The sequence below is a fragment of the Oncorhynchus tshawytscha genome, linkage group LG13 (genome assembly GCF_018296145.1).
Source record: "Oncorhynchus tshawytscha isolate Ot180627B linkage group LG13, Otsh_v2.0, whole genome shotgun sequence".
NCBI lineage: Eukaryota > Metazoa > Chordata > Actinopteri > Salmoniformes > Salmonidae > Oncorhynchus > Oncorhynchus tshawytscha.
The window spans coordinates 10,257,956-10,274,831 of NC_056441.1; the positions used below are offsets into that span (position 1 = coordinate 10,257,956).

At 44.5% G+C, this 16,876-nt stretch overlaps 1 protein-coding gene across 1 annotated transcript in view; it reads right to left on the reverse strand.

Moving 5' to 3' along the window:
- Positions 1-14,232, reverse strand: part of LOC112235831 (MAP7 domain-containing protein 1) — a gene marked incomplete at its 5' end in the record, with an annotated part of 38,211 nt that extends 23,979 nt beyond the window's left edge. The window contains 4 exons of the mRNA XM_042295027.1: positions 4,072-4,235; positions 8,601-8,621; positions 9,616-9,684; positions 13,671-14,232. Coding sequence (XP_042150961.1) covers positions 4,072-4,235; positions 8,601-8,621; positions 9,616-9,684; positions 13,671-14,232 — 816 coding nt within the window. The remainder of the gene's footprint in view (positions 1-4,071; positions 4,236-8,600; positions 8,622-9,615; positions 9,685-13,670) is intronic.
- Between the last annotated feature and the right edge of the window lie 2,644 nt (positions 14,233-16,876).

The following is a 16,876-nucleotide window of genomic DNA, read 5'->3' on the forward strand; positions in this document are numbered from 1 at the left end:
CGTTACCTGAACGCCCATCTGCGGCCTGCTAACCGTTAGCTGTCTTACCGGCTGCTATCTGAATAGACAATCGGACAATTTATTTATTTTTATTATTTTTATGTTTTCTTCTTGGGCCTCTATAACTATATCTATTGTTTTTATTTTTGTTGTTGTTGTGTGATTTGGATTAATCCCCTCTACCACACGGAACCCCACTAATCTACTGACGGAACGCAAGAGGTGGCTAACAACAGACCTCCATCCTATGCTAGCTTGCTACCGATGGCCTGGCTAGCTGTCTAAATCGCCGTGACCCCCAACCAACCTCTCCACTCACTGGACCCTTTTGATCACTCGACTAAGCATGCCTCTCCTTAATGTCAATATGTCTTGTCCATTGCTGTTCTGGTTAGTGTTTATTGGCTTATTTCACTGTAGAGCCTCTAGTCCTGCTCACTATACCTTATCCAACCTATTAGTTCCACCACCCACACATGCAATGACATCTCCTGGTTTCAATTATGTTTCTAGAGACAATATGTCTCTCTTCATCACTCAATACCTAGGTTTACCTCCACTGTATTCACATACTACCATACCTTTGTCTGTACATTATACCTTAATGCTATTTTACCTCCCCCAGAAACCTCCTTTTACTCTATGTTCCAGACGTTCTAGACGACCAATTCTCATAGCTTTTAGCCGTACCCTTATTCTACTCCTCCTATGTTCCTCTGGCGATGTAGAGGTGAATCCAGGCCCTGCAGTGCCTAGCTCCACACCTATTCCCCAGGCGCTCTCTTTTGACGACTTCTGTAACCGTAATAGCCTTGGTTTCATGCATGTTAACATTAGAAGCCTCCTCCCTAAGTTTGTTCTATTCACCGCTTTAGCACACTCTGCCAACCCGGATGTTCTAGCTGTGTCTGAATCCTGGCTTAGGAAGACCACCAAGAATTCAGAAATTTTAATTCCAAACTACAACATTTTCAGACAAGATAGAACTGCCAAAGGGGGCGGTGTTGCAATCTACTGCAAAGATAGCCTGCAGAGTTCTGTCCTACTATCCAGGTCTGTACCCAAACAATTTGAACTTCTACTTTTAAAAATCCACCTCTCTAAAAACAAGTCTCTCACCGTTGCCGCCTGCTATAGACCACCCTCTGCCCCCAGCTGTGCTCTGGACACCATATGTGAACTGATTGCCCCCATCTATCTTCAGAGTTCGTGCTGCTAGGCGACCTAAACTGGAACATGCTTAACACCCCAGCCATCCTACAATCTAAACTTGATGCCCTCAATCTCACACAAATTATCAATGAACCTACCAGGTACCTCCCCAAAGCCTTAAACACGGGCACCCTCATAGATATCATCCTAACCAACTTCCCCTCTAAATACACCTCTGCTGTCTTCAACCAAGATCTCAGCGATCACTGCCTCATTGCCTGTATCTGTAATGGGTCAGCGGTCAAACAACCTCCACTCATCACTGTAAAACGCTCCCTGAAACACTTCTGCGAGCAGGCCTTTCTAATCGACCTGGCCGGGGTATCCTGGAAGGATATTGATCTCATCCCGTCAGTAGAGGATGCCTGGATATTTTTTTTAAATGCCTTCCTAACCATCTTAAATAAACATGCCCCATTCAAGAAATTTAGAACCAGTAACAGATATAGCCCTTGGTTCTCTCCAGACCTGACTGCCCTTAACCAACACAAAAACATCCTATGGCGTTCTGCATTAGCATCGAACAGCCCCCGTGATATGCAGCTGTTCAGGGAAGCTAGAAACCATTATACACAGGCAGTTAGAAAAGCCAAGGCTAGCTTTTTCAAGCAGAAATTTGCTTCCTGCAACACTAACTCAAAAAGTTCTGGGACACTGTAAAGTCCATGGAGAATAAGAACACCTCCTCCCAGCTGCCCACTGCACTGAAGATAGGAAACACTGTCACCACTGATAAATCCACCATAATTGAGAATTTCAATAAGCATTTTTCTACGGCTGGCCATGCTTTCCACCTGGCTACTCCTACCCCGGTCAACAGCACTGCACCCCCAACAGCAACTCGCCCAAGCCTTCCCCATTTCTCCTTCTCCCAAATCCATTCAGCTGATGTTCTGAAAGAGCTGCAAAATCTGGACCCCTACAAATCAGCCAGGCTAGACAATCTGGACCCTTTCTTTCTAAAATTATCTGCCGAAATTGTTGCCACCCCTATTACTAGCCTGTTCAACCTCTCTTTCGTGTCGTCTGAGATTCCCAAAGATTGGAATGCAGCTGCGGTCATCCCCCTCTTCAAAGGGGGACACTCTTGACCCAAACTGCTACAGACCTATATCTATCCTACCGTGCCTTTCTAAGGTCTTCGAAAGCCAAGTCAACAAACAGATTACCGACCATTTCGAATCTCACCATACCTTCTCTGCTATGCAATCTGGTTTCAGAGCTGGTCATGGGTGCACCTCAGCCACGCTCAAGGTCCTAAACGATATCTTAACCGCCATCGATAAGAAACATTACTGTGCAGCCGTATTCATTGATCTGGCCAAGGCTTTCGACTCTGTCAATCACCACATCCTCATCGGCAGACTCGACAGCCTTGGTTTCTCAAATGGTTGCCTCGCCTGGTTCACCAACTACTTCTCTGATAGAGTTCAGTGTGTCAAATCGGAGGGTCTGCTGTCCGGACCTCTGGCAGTCTCTATGGGGGTGCCACAGGGTTCAATTCTTGGACTGACTCTCTTCTCTGTATACATCAATGAGGTCGCTCTTGCTGCTGGTGAGTCTCTGATCCACCTCTACGCAGACGACACCATTCTGTATACTTCCGGCCCTTCTTTGGACACTGTGTTAACAACCCTCCAGGCAAGCTGCAATGCCATACAACTCTCCTTCCGTGGCCTCCAATTGCTCTTAAATACAAGTAAAACTAAATGCATGCTCTTCAACCGATCGCTACCTGCACCTACCCGCCTGTCCAACATCACTACTCTGGACGGCTCTGACTTAGAATACGTGGACAACTACAAATACTTAGGTGTCTGGTTAGACGGTAAACTCTCCTTCCAGACCCATATCAAACATCTCCAATCCAAAGTTAAATCTAGAATTGGCTTCCTATTTCGCAACAAAGCATCCTTCACTCATGCTGCCAAACATACCCTTGTAAAACTGACCATCCTACCAATCCTCGACTTTGGCGATGTCATTTACAAAATAGCCTCCAATACCCTACTCAACAAATTGGATGCAGTCTATCACAGTGCAATCCGTTTTGTCACCAAAGCCCCATATACTACCCACCATTGCGACCTGTACGCTCTCGTTGGCTGGCCCTCGCTTCATACTCGTCGCCAAACCCACTGGCTCCATGTCATCTACAAGACCCTGCTAGGTAAAGTCCCCCTTATCTCAGCTCGCTGGTCACCATAGCATCTCCCACCTGTAGCACACGCTCCAGCAGGTATATCTCTCTAGTCACCCCCAAAACCAATTCTTTCTTTGGCCGCCTCTCCTTCCAGTTCTCTGCTGCCAATGACTGGAACGAACTACAAAAATCTCTGAAACTGGAAACACTTATCTCCCTCACTAGCTTTAAGCACCAACTGTCAGAGCAGCTCACAGATTACTGCACCTGTACATAGCCCACCTATAATTTAGCCCAAACAACTACCTCTTTCCCAACTGTATTTAATTTTTATTTATTTATTTATTTTGCTCCTTTGCACCCCATTATTTTTATTTCTACTTTGCACATTCTTCCATTGCAAAATTACCATTCCAGTGTTTTACTTGCTATATTGTATTTACTTTGCCACCATGGCCTTTTTTGCCTTTACCTCCCTTCTCACCTCATTTGCTCACATTGTATATAGACTTGTTTATACTGTATTATTGACTGTATGTTTGTTTTACTCCATGTGTAACTCTGTGTCGTTGTATGTGTCGAACTGCTTTGCTTTATCTTGGCCAGGTCGCAATTAAATATGAGAACTTGTTCTCAACTTGCCTACCTGGTTAAATAAAGGTAAAATAAAAATAAATAAATAAATAAATAAAAGGTGACCCTCCTCCAGTCCCCACCTTGTTCTTCTCTAGTTTCTGCCTCTGTTTCTCTTCCAGGAGGGCTCTGCGTTTCTCAAGCTTCAGTCTCTGGTCCTCCAGCCTCCTCCTACGTTCCTCCAGCTGGCTCTCCCTCAGACGCCTCGCCTTCTCCTCCTTCTCCAGCCACTGGGCCTTCTTAGTCGCTAGACAACGGGAGGCAACGGGTATAGTTTTTTTATAGATTTGTTTTATTTCACATGATTTAGTTTTATTTATTTTAATGTTCTGAAATTAATCAGACATCTTGACTTAAAAAAAAAGTGTTACAGCCTCATTCTATAATGGATTCATTTAAATGTTTATTTGCAAACATTTCTAAAAATCTGTTTTTGCTTTGTCATGATGTGGTATTGTGTGTAGATTGATGAAGGGAAAAAACTAATCAATATTAGAATAAGGCTGTAACTTAACAAAATGTTGAAAAAGTCAAGGGGTCTAGAATACTTTCAGAGTGCATTGTACATAGCAGCTAAAAAGGTGCATTGCGTATACATCAGGAAACTCAAGAAAACAAAACAAATTAATGGGATAGTTAGCTAGTCAAGAAAGTGTAGAAATCATGAATGGAATAATGGACAATTCAGGGTTAGTTGAAGCAACTAATAACCTCTTTCTCTCAATCTCTCTATATGTTTTTGTCTGCCCTCCATATATCTCTGCACTAGCTGGTCATAATAAACAACTCAACACTACATAGTGGGTCGTTGTTTGTCCATTGAGACGAACTCTGGCCTTGTGATCTCACAGTTTAAGGCTGTTAAAATTCTCCTGGTTTCTAGGAACCATTTTGGAAAAGGTAAAAGGATAGAATGGGAAGAAGACAGTTGTTTACACCCTCCCATAGGCCTAATTGCAATCCTACTCTAGTCATCATAACAGTCAACAAGTAGTAGTATAAGTAGCAGTAGCAGCAGTAGTACAAGTAGTAGACAGTAGTAGAAGTAGTAGTAGTAGTAGTAGTAGTAGTAGTAGACAGCAGTAGTAGTAGTAGTAGACAGCAGTAGTAGCAGTAGTAGTAGTAGTAGTAGTAGTAGTAGTAGTAGACAGCAGTAGTAGCAGTAGTAGTAGTAGTAGTAGTAGTAGTAGTAGTAGTAGTAGTAGACAGCAGTAGTAGACAGCAGTAGTAGTAGTAGTAGTAGACAGCAGTAGTAGTAGTAGTAGTAGACAGCAGTAGTAGTTGTAGTAGTAGTAGACAGCAGTAGTAGTAGTAGTAGTAGACAGCAATAGTAGTAGACAGCAGTAGTAGTTGTAGTAGTAGTAGTAGACAGCAATAGTAGTAGTAGTAGTAATAGTAATATTAGTAGTAGTAGTAGAGAATAGTAGTGGTAGACAGCAGTAGTAGTTGTAGTAGTAGTAGACACAATAGTAGTAGTAGACAGCAATAGTAGTAGACAGCAGTAGTAGTTGTAGTAGTAGTAGTAGACAGCAATAGTAGTAGTAGTAGTAATAGTAATAGTAGTAGTAGTAGTAGAGTAGTAGTGGTAGACAGCAATAGTAGTAGTAGTAGTAGTAGTAGTAGACACAATAGTAGTAGTAGTAGTAGACAGCAGTAGTAGTTGTAGTAGTAGTAGTAGTAGTAGTAGACAGCAATAGTAGTAGTAGTAGTAGTAGTAGTAGACAGCAATAGTAGTAGTAGTAATAGTAGTAGTAGTAGAATAGTAGTAGTAGACACAGTATAGTAGTAGTAGACACAATAGTAGTAGTAGACACAATAGTAGACAGTAGACAGCAGAAGTAGTAGTAGTAGTAGTAGTAGACAGCAAAGTAGTAGTAGTAGTAGTAGTAGACAGCAATAGTAGTAGTAGTAGTAATAGTAGTAGTAGTAGAGAATAGTAGTAGTAGACAGCAGTAGTAGTTGTAGTAGTAGACAGCAATAGTAGTAGTAGTAGTAGTAGACAGCAAATAGTAGTAGTAGTAGTAGTGTCCCACTGTGTTTTATTAGTGCCCTCTAGCAGATACTGAGTTTCACTCCACAGTCTGCGTCTCATTTCTGACAGCCACAATTAAAATACAATGATTCTGCTTTGTTTAAACTCCCAGCATGCTGTGCACCAGCTGTGTCCTCTCAGCTCATTGGGTCTCCACTAAGGTAGACACGCCACATGTGTACTGTATCTCAGAGTGGCATTTCCTGTTTTGCCATCCTCTGCATGTGGACCTACTTCCAATACACATGTGTTGTTAAAGACTAGCATGGTGAGGGGCAGGATACGTGTGAAGAGGTTTTTTGGATGAAGCTCAGTGTTGAATGGAGGGAAATGAATGTGAGAGGTTTTTAATAAAGCATGCAATCCTCATTCTGGAATATTAAAACATTGAACGAAATACATGAGTGTTTGATGTTAGAAGACGAGGTCCTGATTTGTATTCTGTTCACCAGTCCTTCCCGAGCCGTTCTCTGTGTTAAGAGGTAGAATACTCTAGTCTGTCTGCACCCCCATCCACAAAGACAACACTTTCTCCATGTCTCCATCGTGGAATAACATCTTATTATATTCCTTTTCAGTACATCTGATTGGCAGAAATACATTGGCTAAATACATTGAGTGCATGCACTTTCATATTGTAATGGCATTACTACAGCTTCATATACAATGGCCTTTACATAACAGCCTCATGGTTTAATGTACGTTGTGTTCTCTCTCATATGTGGTTCAACGGATGAGTACGGATGATAATCACGTGTTCCTTTTTTCTCAGCATGTCATCATCAGTACAGTATACATACTGTAGTACATACAGTATACATACTGTAGTACATCCAACCATAAACATACAGTATACATACTGTAGTACATAGAGTATACATACTGTAGTACATAGAGTATACATACTGTAGTACATAGAGTATACATACTGTAGTACATAGAGTATACATACTGTAGTACATCCAACCATAAACATACAGTATACATACTGTAGTACATAGAGTATACATACAGTATACATACTGTAGTACATCCAACCATAAACATAGAGTATACATACTGTAGTACATAGAGTATACATAGAGTATACATACTGTAGTACATAGAGTATACATACTGTAGTACATAGTATACATACAGTATACATACTGTAGTACATAGAGTATACATACTGTAGTACATAGAGTATACATACTGTAGTACATAGAGTATACATACTGTAGTACATAGAGTATACATACTGTAGTACATCCAACCATAAACATACAGTATACATACTGTAGTACATAGAGTATACATACAGTATACATACTGTAGTACATCCAACCATAAACATAGAGTATACATACTGTAGTACATAGAGTATACATAGAGTATACATACTGTAGTACATAGAGTATACATACTGTAGTACATAGAGTATACATACAGTATACATACTGTAGTACATACAGTATACATACTGTAGTACATCCAACCATAAACGCTTGATGAAGTGAGATCTAAACATTTGCAGTCTGTAGTCCATATGAGATTCATATCTTACATCTGGACAGACAGAGAGATTGTTCCAAATGGCACCCTATTCACTATCTAGTGCACTACTTTTGACCAGAGTCCTATGGCTAATGACACCCTATTCACTATATAGTGCACTACTTTTGATCAGGGCCCATAGGGAATTATAAGGTAAAGAAAAGGCTTCTTCTATTGGTTGGCTTCCGAAATGATTCCGTTGGCATGGCGATTATAATGAATCTAATGAAATGAGTAATTACATCTAATCTGTCTGAGAGGCCCGGCGGGTCAGTTCACAGTAATAACTACACATTTTTCACGCCTCGCCCCAGGGGGACTATGGGACGGCTCACTCTGATTGGTCAGTTGGTTGCGGAAGCTTTGACCTCTACAGGGAGAGAGGGGGGCTTGGGCCATCGTTAAGGGATCCGATGTACTGCATGTAGAGTTGAAAACAAGCTCACAGAATACCTTGGATTGGATTGATTGCACAGGCTTTGGGTTGAGTGTACAAACAAGGGGCTTGAGCCAATGCTATGGAATGAGGCTGTGGGGAAATTATAGTGTACTAAGTGTCTCTGAGTTGATAATAAGATCACACAATACCTTGACATAAAAATAGACCCTGAAAACATATAAAGTCAAGAAAAATCTATACTGGAAAGACATTACAATGATCCAACAAAATGATGCAAAGTACACATGCAAACACGTATAATGAACAGGAACAAATTAGGTGAAAGGCAAATCTCTACACAATGAAGACAGGAAAGAGAAAATATAATGAGGGACTCGTATAACTGAACTATCTGATCATTCTTCTTCTCAGAGACAAACAGGATATTGTAAAGGTTCCCAGTGGACAACAACAGGTCAACATCCAGAAAGCAACAAAACTGATTAATGAACGAGAAAGGAAAAGTCGGTTCAGAAGCAGACAGAAATAAAAATACATTGCATCCCAACCACAAGGTGGAGATGTGGAGAAAAGCATGACTGTTGCTGATGACAACTGATGTTACCAACGCTGATCTTATACAGTGCCGTATAGAGTAGCCTTACCTTGCAGCTGAGTTTGCTGTTCTGAAGCAGCAAAATGAGAAGACAACAGCAATAATCAATATCCATCAATCATTAGAAAGAAAAACCTCCATGGCAGAACCCCATGACAGAACCCCATGACAGAACCCTCATGGCAGAACCCTCATGGCAGAACCCCATGGCAGAACCCCCATGGCAGAACCCCCATGGCAGAACCCCCATGGCAGAACCCCCATGGCAGAACACCCATTACAGAACCCCCATGACAGAACCCACATGACAGAACCCCTAATGGTAGAACCCTCATGGCAGAACACCCATGACAGAACCCCCAATGGTAGAACCCTTATGGCAGAACCCTCATGGTAGAACCCCATGACAGAACCCCTAATGGCAGAACCCCCATGGCAGAACCCCCATGGCAGAACCCCTAATGGTAGAACCCCATGACAGAACCCCTAATGGCAGAACCCACATGACAGAACCCCTAATGGTAGAACCCCATGACAGAACCCCCAATGGTAGAACCCCCATGGCAGAACCCCCATGACAGAACCCCTAATGGTAGAACCCCCATGACAGAACCCCTAATGGCAGAACCCCATGACAGAACCCCTAATGGCAGAACCCCCATGACAGAACCCCTAATGGTAGAACCCCATGACAGAACCCCTAATGGCAGAACCCCCATGACAGAACCCCCATGGCAGAGTAATACAATGTAAGAGAGGCCAATGGTTAAAGACAGGCGGACGGTTCAGGGTAGTGTAATACAACATATTGAAGGCTACAGTGTCTATTGGTTTATTCCATACCTTCTATATCTCTGCCTTGTGTCAGGAACCCAAATGGCACCCTATTCCCTTTATGGTGCTCATACTTTTGACCAGGGCCCTGGGATAGGGTGCCATTTTGGATGCTTCCCTAGACATGACTAGCTGAGTCTCTTGAGGCCTCCATACCAGACAAGCCCAACATGTCACACATGATAACAGAAAACACATTTCTCTATAGCTTATTTTCCTTTAGGGCTTACCAATGTATTTGGCCCTCTCCTCCCTCCGCTCCTTAGCCAGCTTCTGTCGTTGCTCTGTCGTCAACCCATCTAGGCAGAGAAAAAAATAACTATGCATCAAATATACATTTATTTTTACCTAAAATATCAACGCACCAAACAGCTGATCACACCTGTCATGTAGAGTATACTAGTATGAGAGAGGTCACATAGTTTAAACAATTCCTGCATCAATTCTAAACTACGGAGTGATGTCATACATACACTACCATTCAAAAGTTTGGGGTCACTTAGAAATGTCTTTGTTTTTGAAAGGAAAGCAAAAAAAATTGCCCATTAAAATAAGATAAAATTGATCAGAAATACAGTGTAGACATAGTTAATGTTGTAAATGACTATTGTAGCTGGAAACACATGATTTTCAATGGAATATCTACATAGACGAACAGAGGACCATGATCCGCAACATCACTCCTGTGTTCCAATGGTACGCTGTGCAAGTTTATCATTTTAAAAGGCTAATTAGAAAGCCCTTCATTAAATAGTACCTGCAAAACATCAGTCTCAACGTCAACAGTGAAGAGGTCGACTCCGGGATGCTGGCCTTCTCGGCAGAGTTGCAAAGAAAAAAACATATCTCAGACTGGCCAATAAAAATAAAAGATTAAGATGGGCAAAAGAACACTGGACAGAGGAACTCTGCCTAGAAGGCCAGCATCCCGGAGTCGTCTCTTCACTGTTGACATTGAGACTGGTGTTTTGCAGGTACTATTTAATGAAGCTGCCAGTTGATGACTTGTGAGGTGTCTGTTTCTCAAACTAGACACTCTAATGTACTTGTCCTCTTGCTCAGTTGTGCACCGGGGCCTCCCACTCCTCTTTCTATTCTGGTTAGAGCCAGTTTGTGAAGGGAGTAGTACACAGCGTTGTACAAGATCTTCAGTTTCTTGGCAATTTCTCGCATGGAATAGCCTTAATTCCTCTGAACAAGAATAGACTGATGAGTTTCATAAGAAATGTCTTTGTTTCTGGCCATTTTGAGCCTGTAATCGAACCCACAAAACCTGATGCTCCAGATACTCAACTAGTCTAAAGAAGGCCAGTTTTATTGCTTCTTTAATCATATCAACAGTTTTCATCTGTGCTAACATAATTGCTAAATGTTTTATTTAATGATCAATTATCCTTTTGAAATGTTAAACTTGGATTAGCTAACACAACGTGCCATTGGAACACAGGAGTGATGGTTACTGATAATGGGCCTCTGTACACCTATGTAGATTAAAAACCATTGAAAATCAGCCGCTTCCAGCTACAATAGTCATTTACAACATTGACAATGTCTACACTGTATTTCTGATCAATTTGATGTTATTTTAACGGACAAAAAAATGTTATTTTGTTTCAAAAACAAGGACATTTCTAAGTGACCCAAAACATTTGAACGGTAGTGTATATTCACGATGAAGGACAGGAAGCTACATCTCCTGCTACGGTGCTATAATGCAATTCACTCAATAGTTGCACAGTGTTGTGTGAACCAGAAGGGAACTCATTCATTCATGTGTGCGCCCCAAACGGCACCTTATTCCATATATAGTGCCCTTCCGTTGACCAAAAGTTGTGCACTATTATAGGGAATCAGGGGGCCACTTAGGATGCGGCCATGTATTCTTCTGAATTTCCTGTCTGCAGCAATTATCAATGTTCTCCCTGTTCCTCTTTGATAAACACAAACATAAGATGAAGGATTTTTATATTAATCCTGTTTCAGCCTAGGCCTAAAATATGTCTGCATTGGAAACGGGGCCCTGGGTTAAGCAACGTCTCCGTTCTGGAGCCCCATGCTATGTCATATGTATGCTGCGTTTTCTCTGCCAACCTGAGAGGGCCTTGCAGCAAGAGCTGCGGCCGTCACTATAGCAACAACTCTTTCCTCCCACCACCACAATCAAAGGGTGAATTCCTGTACTGACGTCTCACAGCCAGGACTGGCGTCTCACAGCCAGGACTGGCGTCTCTCAGCCAGGACTGGCGTCTCACAGCCAGGACTGGCGTCTCACAGCCAGGACTGGCGTCTCTCAGCCAGGACTGGAGTCTCACAGCCAGGACTGGCGTCTCACAGCCAGGACTGGCGTCTCACAGCCAGGACTGGCGTCTCTCAGCCAGGACTGGAGTCTCACAGCCAGGACTGGCGTCTCTCAGCCAGGACTGGCGTCTCTCAGCCAGGACTGGCGTCTCTCAGCCAGGACTGGCGTCTCTCAGCCAGGACTGGCGTCTCACTGCCAGGACCGGAGTCTCACAGCCAGGACCGGCGTCTCACAGCCAGGACCGGCGTCTCACAGCCAGGACCGGCGTCTCACAGCCAGGACCGGCGTCTCACAGCCAGGACCGGCGTCTCACAGCCAGGACTGGAGTCTGACAGCCAGCACTGGAGTCTGACAGCCAGCACTGGAGTCTCACAGCCAGGACTGGAGTCTCACAGCCAGGACTGGCGTCTTACAGCCAGGACTGGCGTCTTACAGCCAGGACTGGCGTCTCATTGCCAGGACTGGCATCTCATTGCCAGGACTGGCGTCTCTCAGCCAGGACTGGCGTCTCTCCGCCAGGACTGGCGTCTCAGCCAGGACTGGCGTCTCACAGCCAGGACTGGCGTCTCTCAGCCAGGACTGGCGTCTCTCAGCCAGGACTGGTGTCTCATAGCCAGGGTTGGCATCTCTCAGCCAGGACTGGAGTCTCACAGCCAGGACTGGAGTCTCACAGCCAGGACTGGCGTCTCATTGCCAGGACTAGCGTCTCTCAGCCAGGACTGGCGTCCCATAGCCAGGACTGGTGTCTCACAGCCCTGGGATGGAGTCTGGAGAGACAAGGCTGGAGTCTGAAGAGACAAGGCTGGAGTCTGAAGAGACAAGGCTGGAGTCTGAAGAGACAAACCTGGAGTCTGGAGAGACAAACCTGGTGTCTGGAGAGACAAACCTGGTGTCTGGAGAGACAAACCTGGTGTCTGGAGAGACAAACCTGGTGTCTGGAGAGACACACCTGGAGTCTGGAGAGACAAACCTGGTGTCTGGAGAGATATGCTGGGGAAGGTTTAGGAAAACTCCTAAGCCTGGAAGTCCTGTCCCAACACAAGGCCCTCATCCCTCCCCCTCTATACCGTCCACCACTCCCCTAACAAATGAAGATGTGTAGTTCACCCACTGCCATCTGTCTGATTGGGTCTGTAATGGCTGAAGATCCATTAGATTAGTCTGAGGAACCTTTCACCCGTCCACAGACATGAATCCCTGAATGGTTCTCCCCTCACATGATAACTAGCTTCAACAGCTACCAAACTGTACACCTCACACTGGATGTCCAACCCCATGCTATTTCCTTATCTTCCTGGTTACAGTATGTCTCTCAGTGGGTCTCAGAGCTGTCCTCGGATGGGGCCACAGTGTCTCCTGACCCCTCCTGTCTCAGCCTCCAGTATTTATGCTGCAGTAGTTTATGTGTCGGGGCTGGGGTCAGTTTGTTATATCTGGAGTACTTCTCCTGTCCTATTCGGTGTCCTGTGTGAATCTAAGTGTGCGTTCTCTAATTCTCTCCTTCTCTCTTTCTTTCTCTCTCTCGGAGGACCTGAGCCCTAGGACCTGAGCTCCAGGACTACCTGACATGATGACTCCTTGCTGTCCCCAGTCCACCTGGCCATGCTGCTGCTCCAGTTTCAACTTCCACCTGACTGTGCTGCTGCTCCAGTTTCAACTGTTCTGCCTTATTATTATTCGACCATGCTGGTCATTTATGAACATTTGAACATCTTGGCCATGTTCTGTTATAATCTCCACCCGGCACAGCCAGAAGAGGACTGGCCACCCACATAGCCTGGTTCCTCTCAGGTTTCTTCCTAGGTTTTGGCCTTTCTAGGGAGTTTTCCTAGCCACCGTGCTTCTACACCTGCATTGCTTGCTGTTTGGGGTTTTAGGCTGGGTTTCTGTACAGCACTTTGAGATATCAGCTGATGTACGAAGGGCTATATAAATAAATTTGATTTGATTTGATTCTGAGCACAGGCCACGTGTTGAACAATGTACCTCCTTTTTTGGGATGGGGGCTGGTGCCAGACCCAGGGGTGCCTGGTCTAGCATCTGTCTTGGTAGAGGGGTCTGTCTTGGTGGAGGGGTCTGTCTTGGTAGTGGGGTCTGCCTTGGTGGAGGGGTCTGTCTTGGTGGAGGGTCTGTCTTGGTGGAGGGGTCTGTCTTGGTGGAGGGGTCTGTCTTGGTGGAGGGGTCTGTCTTGGTGGAGGGGTCTGTCTTGGTGGAGGGGTCTGTCTTGGTGGAGGGGTCTGTCTTGGTGGAGGGGTCTGTCTTGGTAGAGGGGTCTGCCTTGGTGGAGGGTCTGTCTTGGTGGAGGGGTCTGTCTTGGTAGAGGGGTCTGTCTTGGTGGAGGGGTCTGTCTTGGTGGAGGGGTCTGTCTTGGTGGAGGGGTCTGTCTTGGTAGAGGGGTCTGCCTTGGTGAAGGGGTCTGTCTTGGTAGAGGGGTCTGTCTTGGTAGAGGGGTCTGTCTTGGTAGAGGGGTCTGTCTTGGTAGAGGGGTCTGTCTTGGGACAGGACTCTGTGTCTGGGGAGAGGTCTGAGATGGCTGAATCGTCTGATGTCAGAAGGTCCTTCACTATGTTCTTGTCTTCATTCTTTTTGTCCAAAGGCTCTGGTGTGGAGGAGATACCTGGAAGAAAGATAAAACATTCATAAAGAGTAAGTTAAGACAAGATATTTGTTTAATTTCCTAAAATATCGAAATATGGAATACCTGTAAAGTAGAATATTCATGATATCAGGCCACACCTGGCCATGATTACAGACACCTGTGTGTGTTCTTTGATGCTGTATAAACTAGTGACCCACAGTGTTTGTCATTATACCCTGATGAAGACAACCAACGTTTCAACAGACAAGCTATCAGGTTATTACATTATTGCATCTGAGCTCCTAGAGTGAGAGGGTTTCAAGTGGAATATTTACACATGATTGATAGTGAGGTCTATATATCACTAGCCACTTTAAACAATGCTACCTTATATAATGTTACTTACCCTACATTGTTCATCTCATATGCATACGTTGATACTGTACTCTATATCATCGACTGCATCCTTATGTAATACATGTATCACTAGCCACTTTAACTATGCCACTTGGTTTACATACTTATCTCATATGTATATACTGTACTCGATATCATCTACTGTATCTTGCCTATGCTGCTCTGTACCATCACTCATTCATATATCCTTATGTACATATTCTTTATCCCCTTACACTGTGTATGACAGTAGTTTTTTTTTGGAATTGTTAGTTAGATTACTTGCTCGTTATTACTGCATTGTCGGAACCAGAAGCACAAGCATTTCGCTACACTCGCATTAACACCTGCTAACCATGTGTATGTGACAAATAAAATTTGATTTGATTTGATTTGATATCAACATTATCTGACCATTACTAACACCTGTCCCAGAACACAATTGGGAGAGTATTATACATGTTAACTCCATTTGTTGTCAAGCCAGTACGATGACGTGATGCTAGCACTAGTGATGCTAACAAACTCTAGCATCATCCCATTCTGCTCCCAGGCCACCTTCACTGGGAAGAACTGTCTGCTGTCATTATCCCAAAACTCCCCATTACCCTCCATTAACATCTCCTTCTCATCCAATTCACACACATCAGTCACACTCCTACTCTCCTCCTCCTCCTCCTCCTCCTCCTCTCTCACCGGAGCTTTCGATTCTGCAGAGCCAAACTCCCCCACCATCAGACATTACAGGGACAGGACTGGCAGGAGGCACACATTGTTTCCAATATGGCACCCTATTTGCTATATAGTGCACTGCTTTGGACCAGAGCCATATGGGACCTGGTCAAAAGTAGTGCACTAGCCTATAGGGAATAGGGTGCCATTTTGGATGCAGACACAGTGTGTAATACGTCTGACTTATCTTCAAAGGAAGACCAGGCTCAGCTTTCCCAAAAACACACAAGACACATTCAAAGGCAGAGGGAAGGAAGTTAGGGAATACATTGATTTTTTTGTAATAGATTGAGAAAGATAGTAGGAGCGAGAGAGAGATAGGGGGAGTAGAGAGAGAGAGAGAGAGCGAGAGAGAGATAGGGGGAGTAGAGAGAGAGACAGAGAGATAGGGGAGTAGAGAGAGAGACAGAGAGATAGGGGAAGTAGAGAGAGAGACAGAGAGACAGAGAGATAGGGGGAGTAGAGAGAGAGAGAGCGAGAGAGAGATAGGGGGAGTAGAGAGACAGAGAGAGACAGAGAGATAGGGAGAGTAGAGAGAGAAAGACAGAGAGATAGGGGAGTAGAGAGAGAGAGACGGAGAGATAGGGGGAGTAGAGAGAGAGAGACAGAGATAGGGGAGTAGAGAGAGAGACAGAGAGAGAGAGAGCGAGAGAGAGATAGGGGGAGTAGAGAGAGAGACAGAGAGAGAGAGAGACAGAGAGGATAGGGGGAGTAGAGAGAGAGACAGAGAGAGAGAGCGAGAGAGAGATAGGGGAGTAGAGACAGAGAGAGACAGAGAGATAGGGGGAGTAGAGAGAGAGAAAGAGAGACAGAGAGAGAGAGAGAGCGAGAGAGAGATAGGGGGAGTAGAGAGAGAGAGAGAGAGAGAGAGATAGGGGAGTAGAGAGAGAGACAGAGAGAGAGAGAGAGAGAGATAGGGAGAGTAGAGAGAGAGAGAGAGAGATAGGGGAGTAGAGAGAGAGACAGAGAGATAGGGGAGTAGAGAGAGAGACAGAGAGATAGGGGGAGTAGAGAGAGAGACAGAGAGATAGGGGAGAGAGAGAGACAGAGAGATAGGGAAGTAGAGAGAGAGAGACAGAGAGACAGAGAGATAGGGGAGTAGAGAGAGAGCGAGAGAGAGATAGGGGAGTAGAGAGACAGAGAGAGACAGAGAGATAGGGAGAGTAGAGAGAGAGACAGAGAGATAGGGAGTAGAGAGAGAGATAGAGAGATAGGGGGAGTAGAGAGAGAGAGATAGAGAGATAGGGGGAGTAGAGAGAGAGAGAGAGATAGGGGGAGTAGAGAGAGAGAGAGAGATAGAGATAGGGAGTAGAGAGAGAATGAGAGAGAGAGAGAGAGATAGATTAGAGAGAGAGAGAGAGAGAGATATGGGGAGTAGAGAGAGAGAAAGAGAGAGAGAGAGAGATTAGAGAGAGAGAATGAGAGAAAGAGAGATATGGGGAGTAGAGAGAGAATGAGAGAGAGAGAGAGAGAGATTAGAATGAGA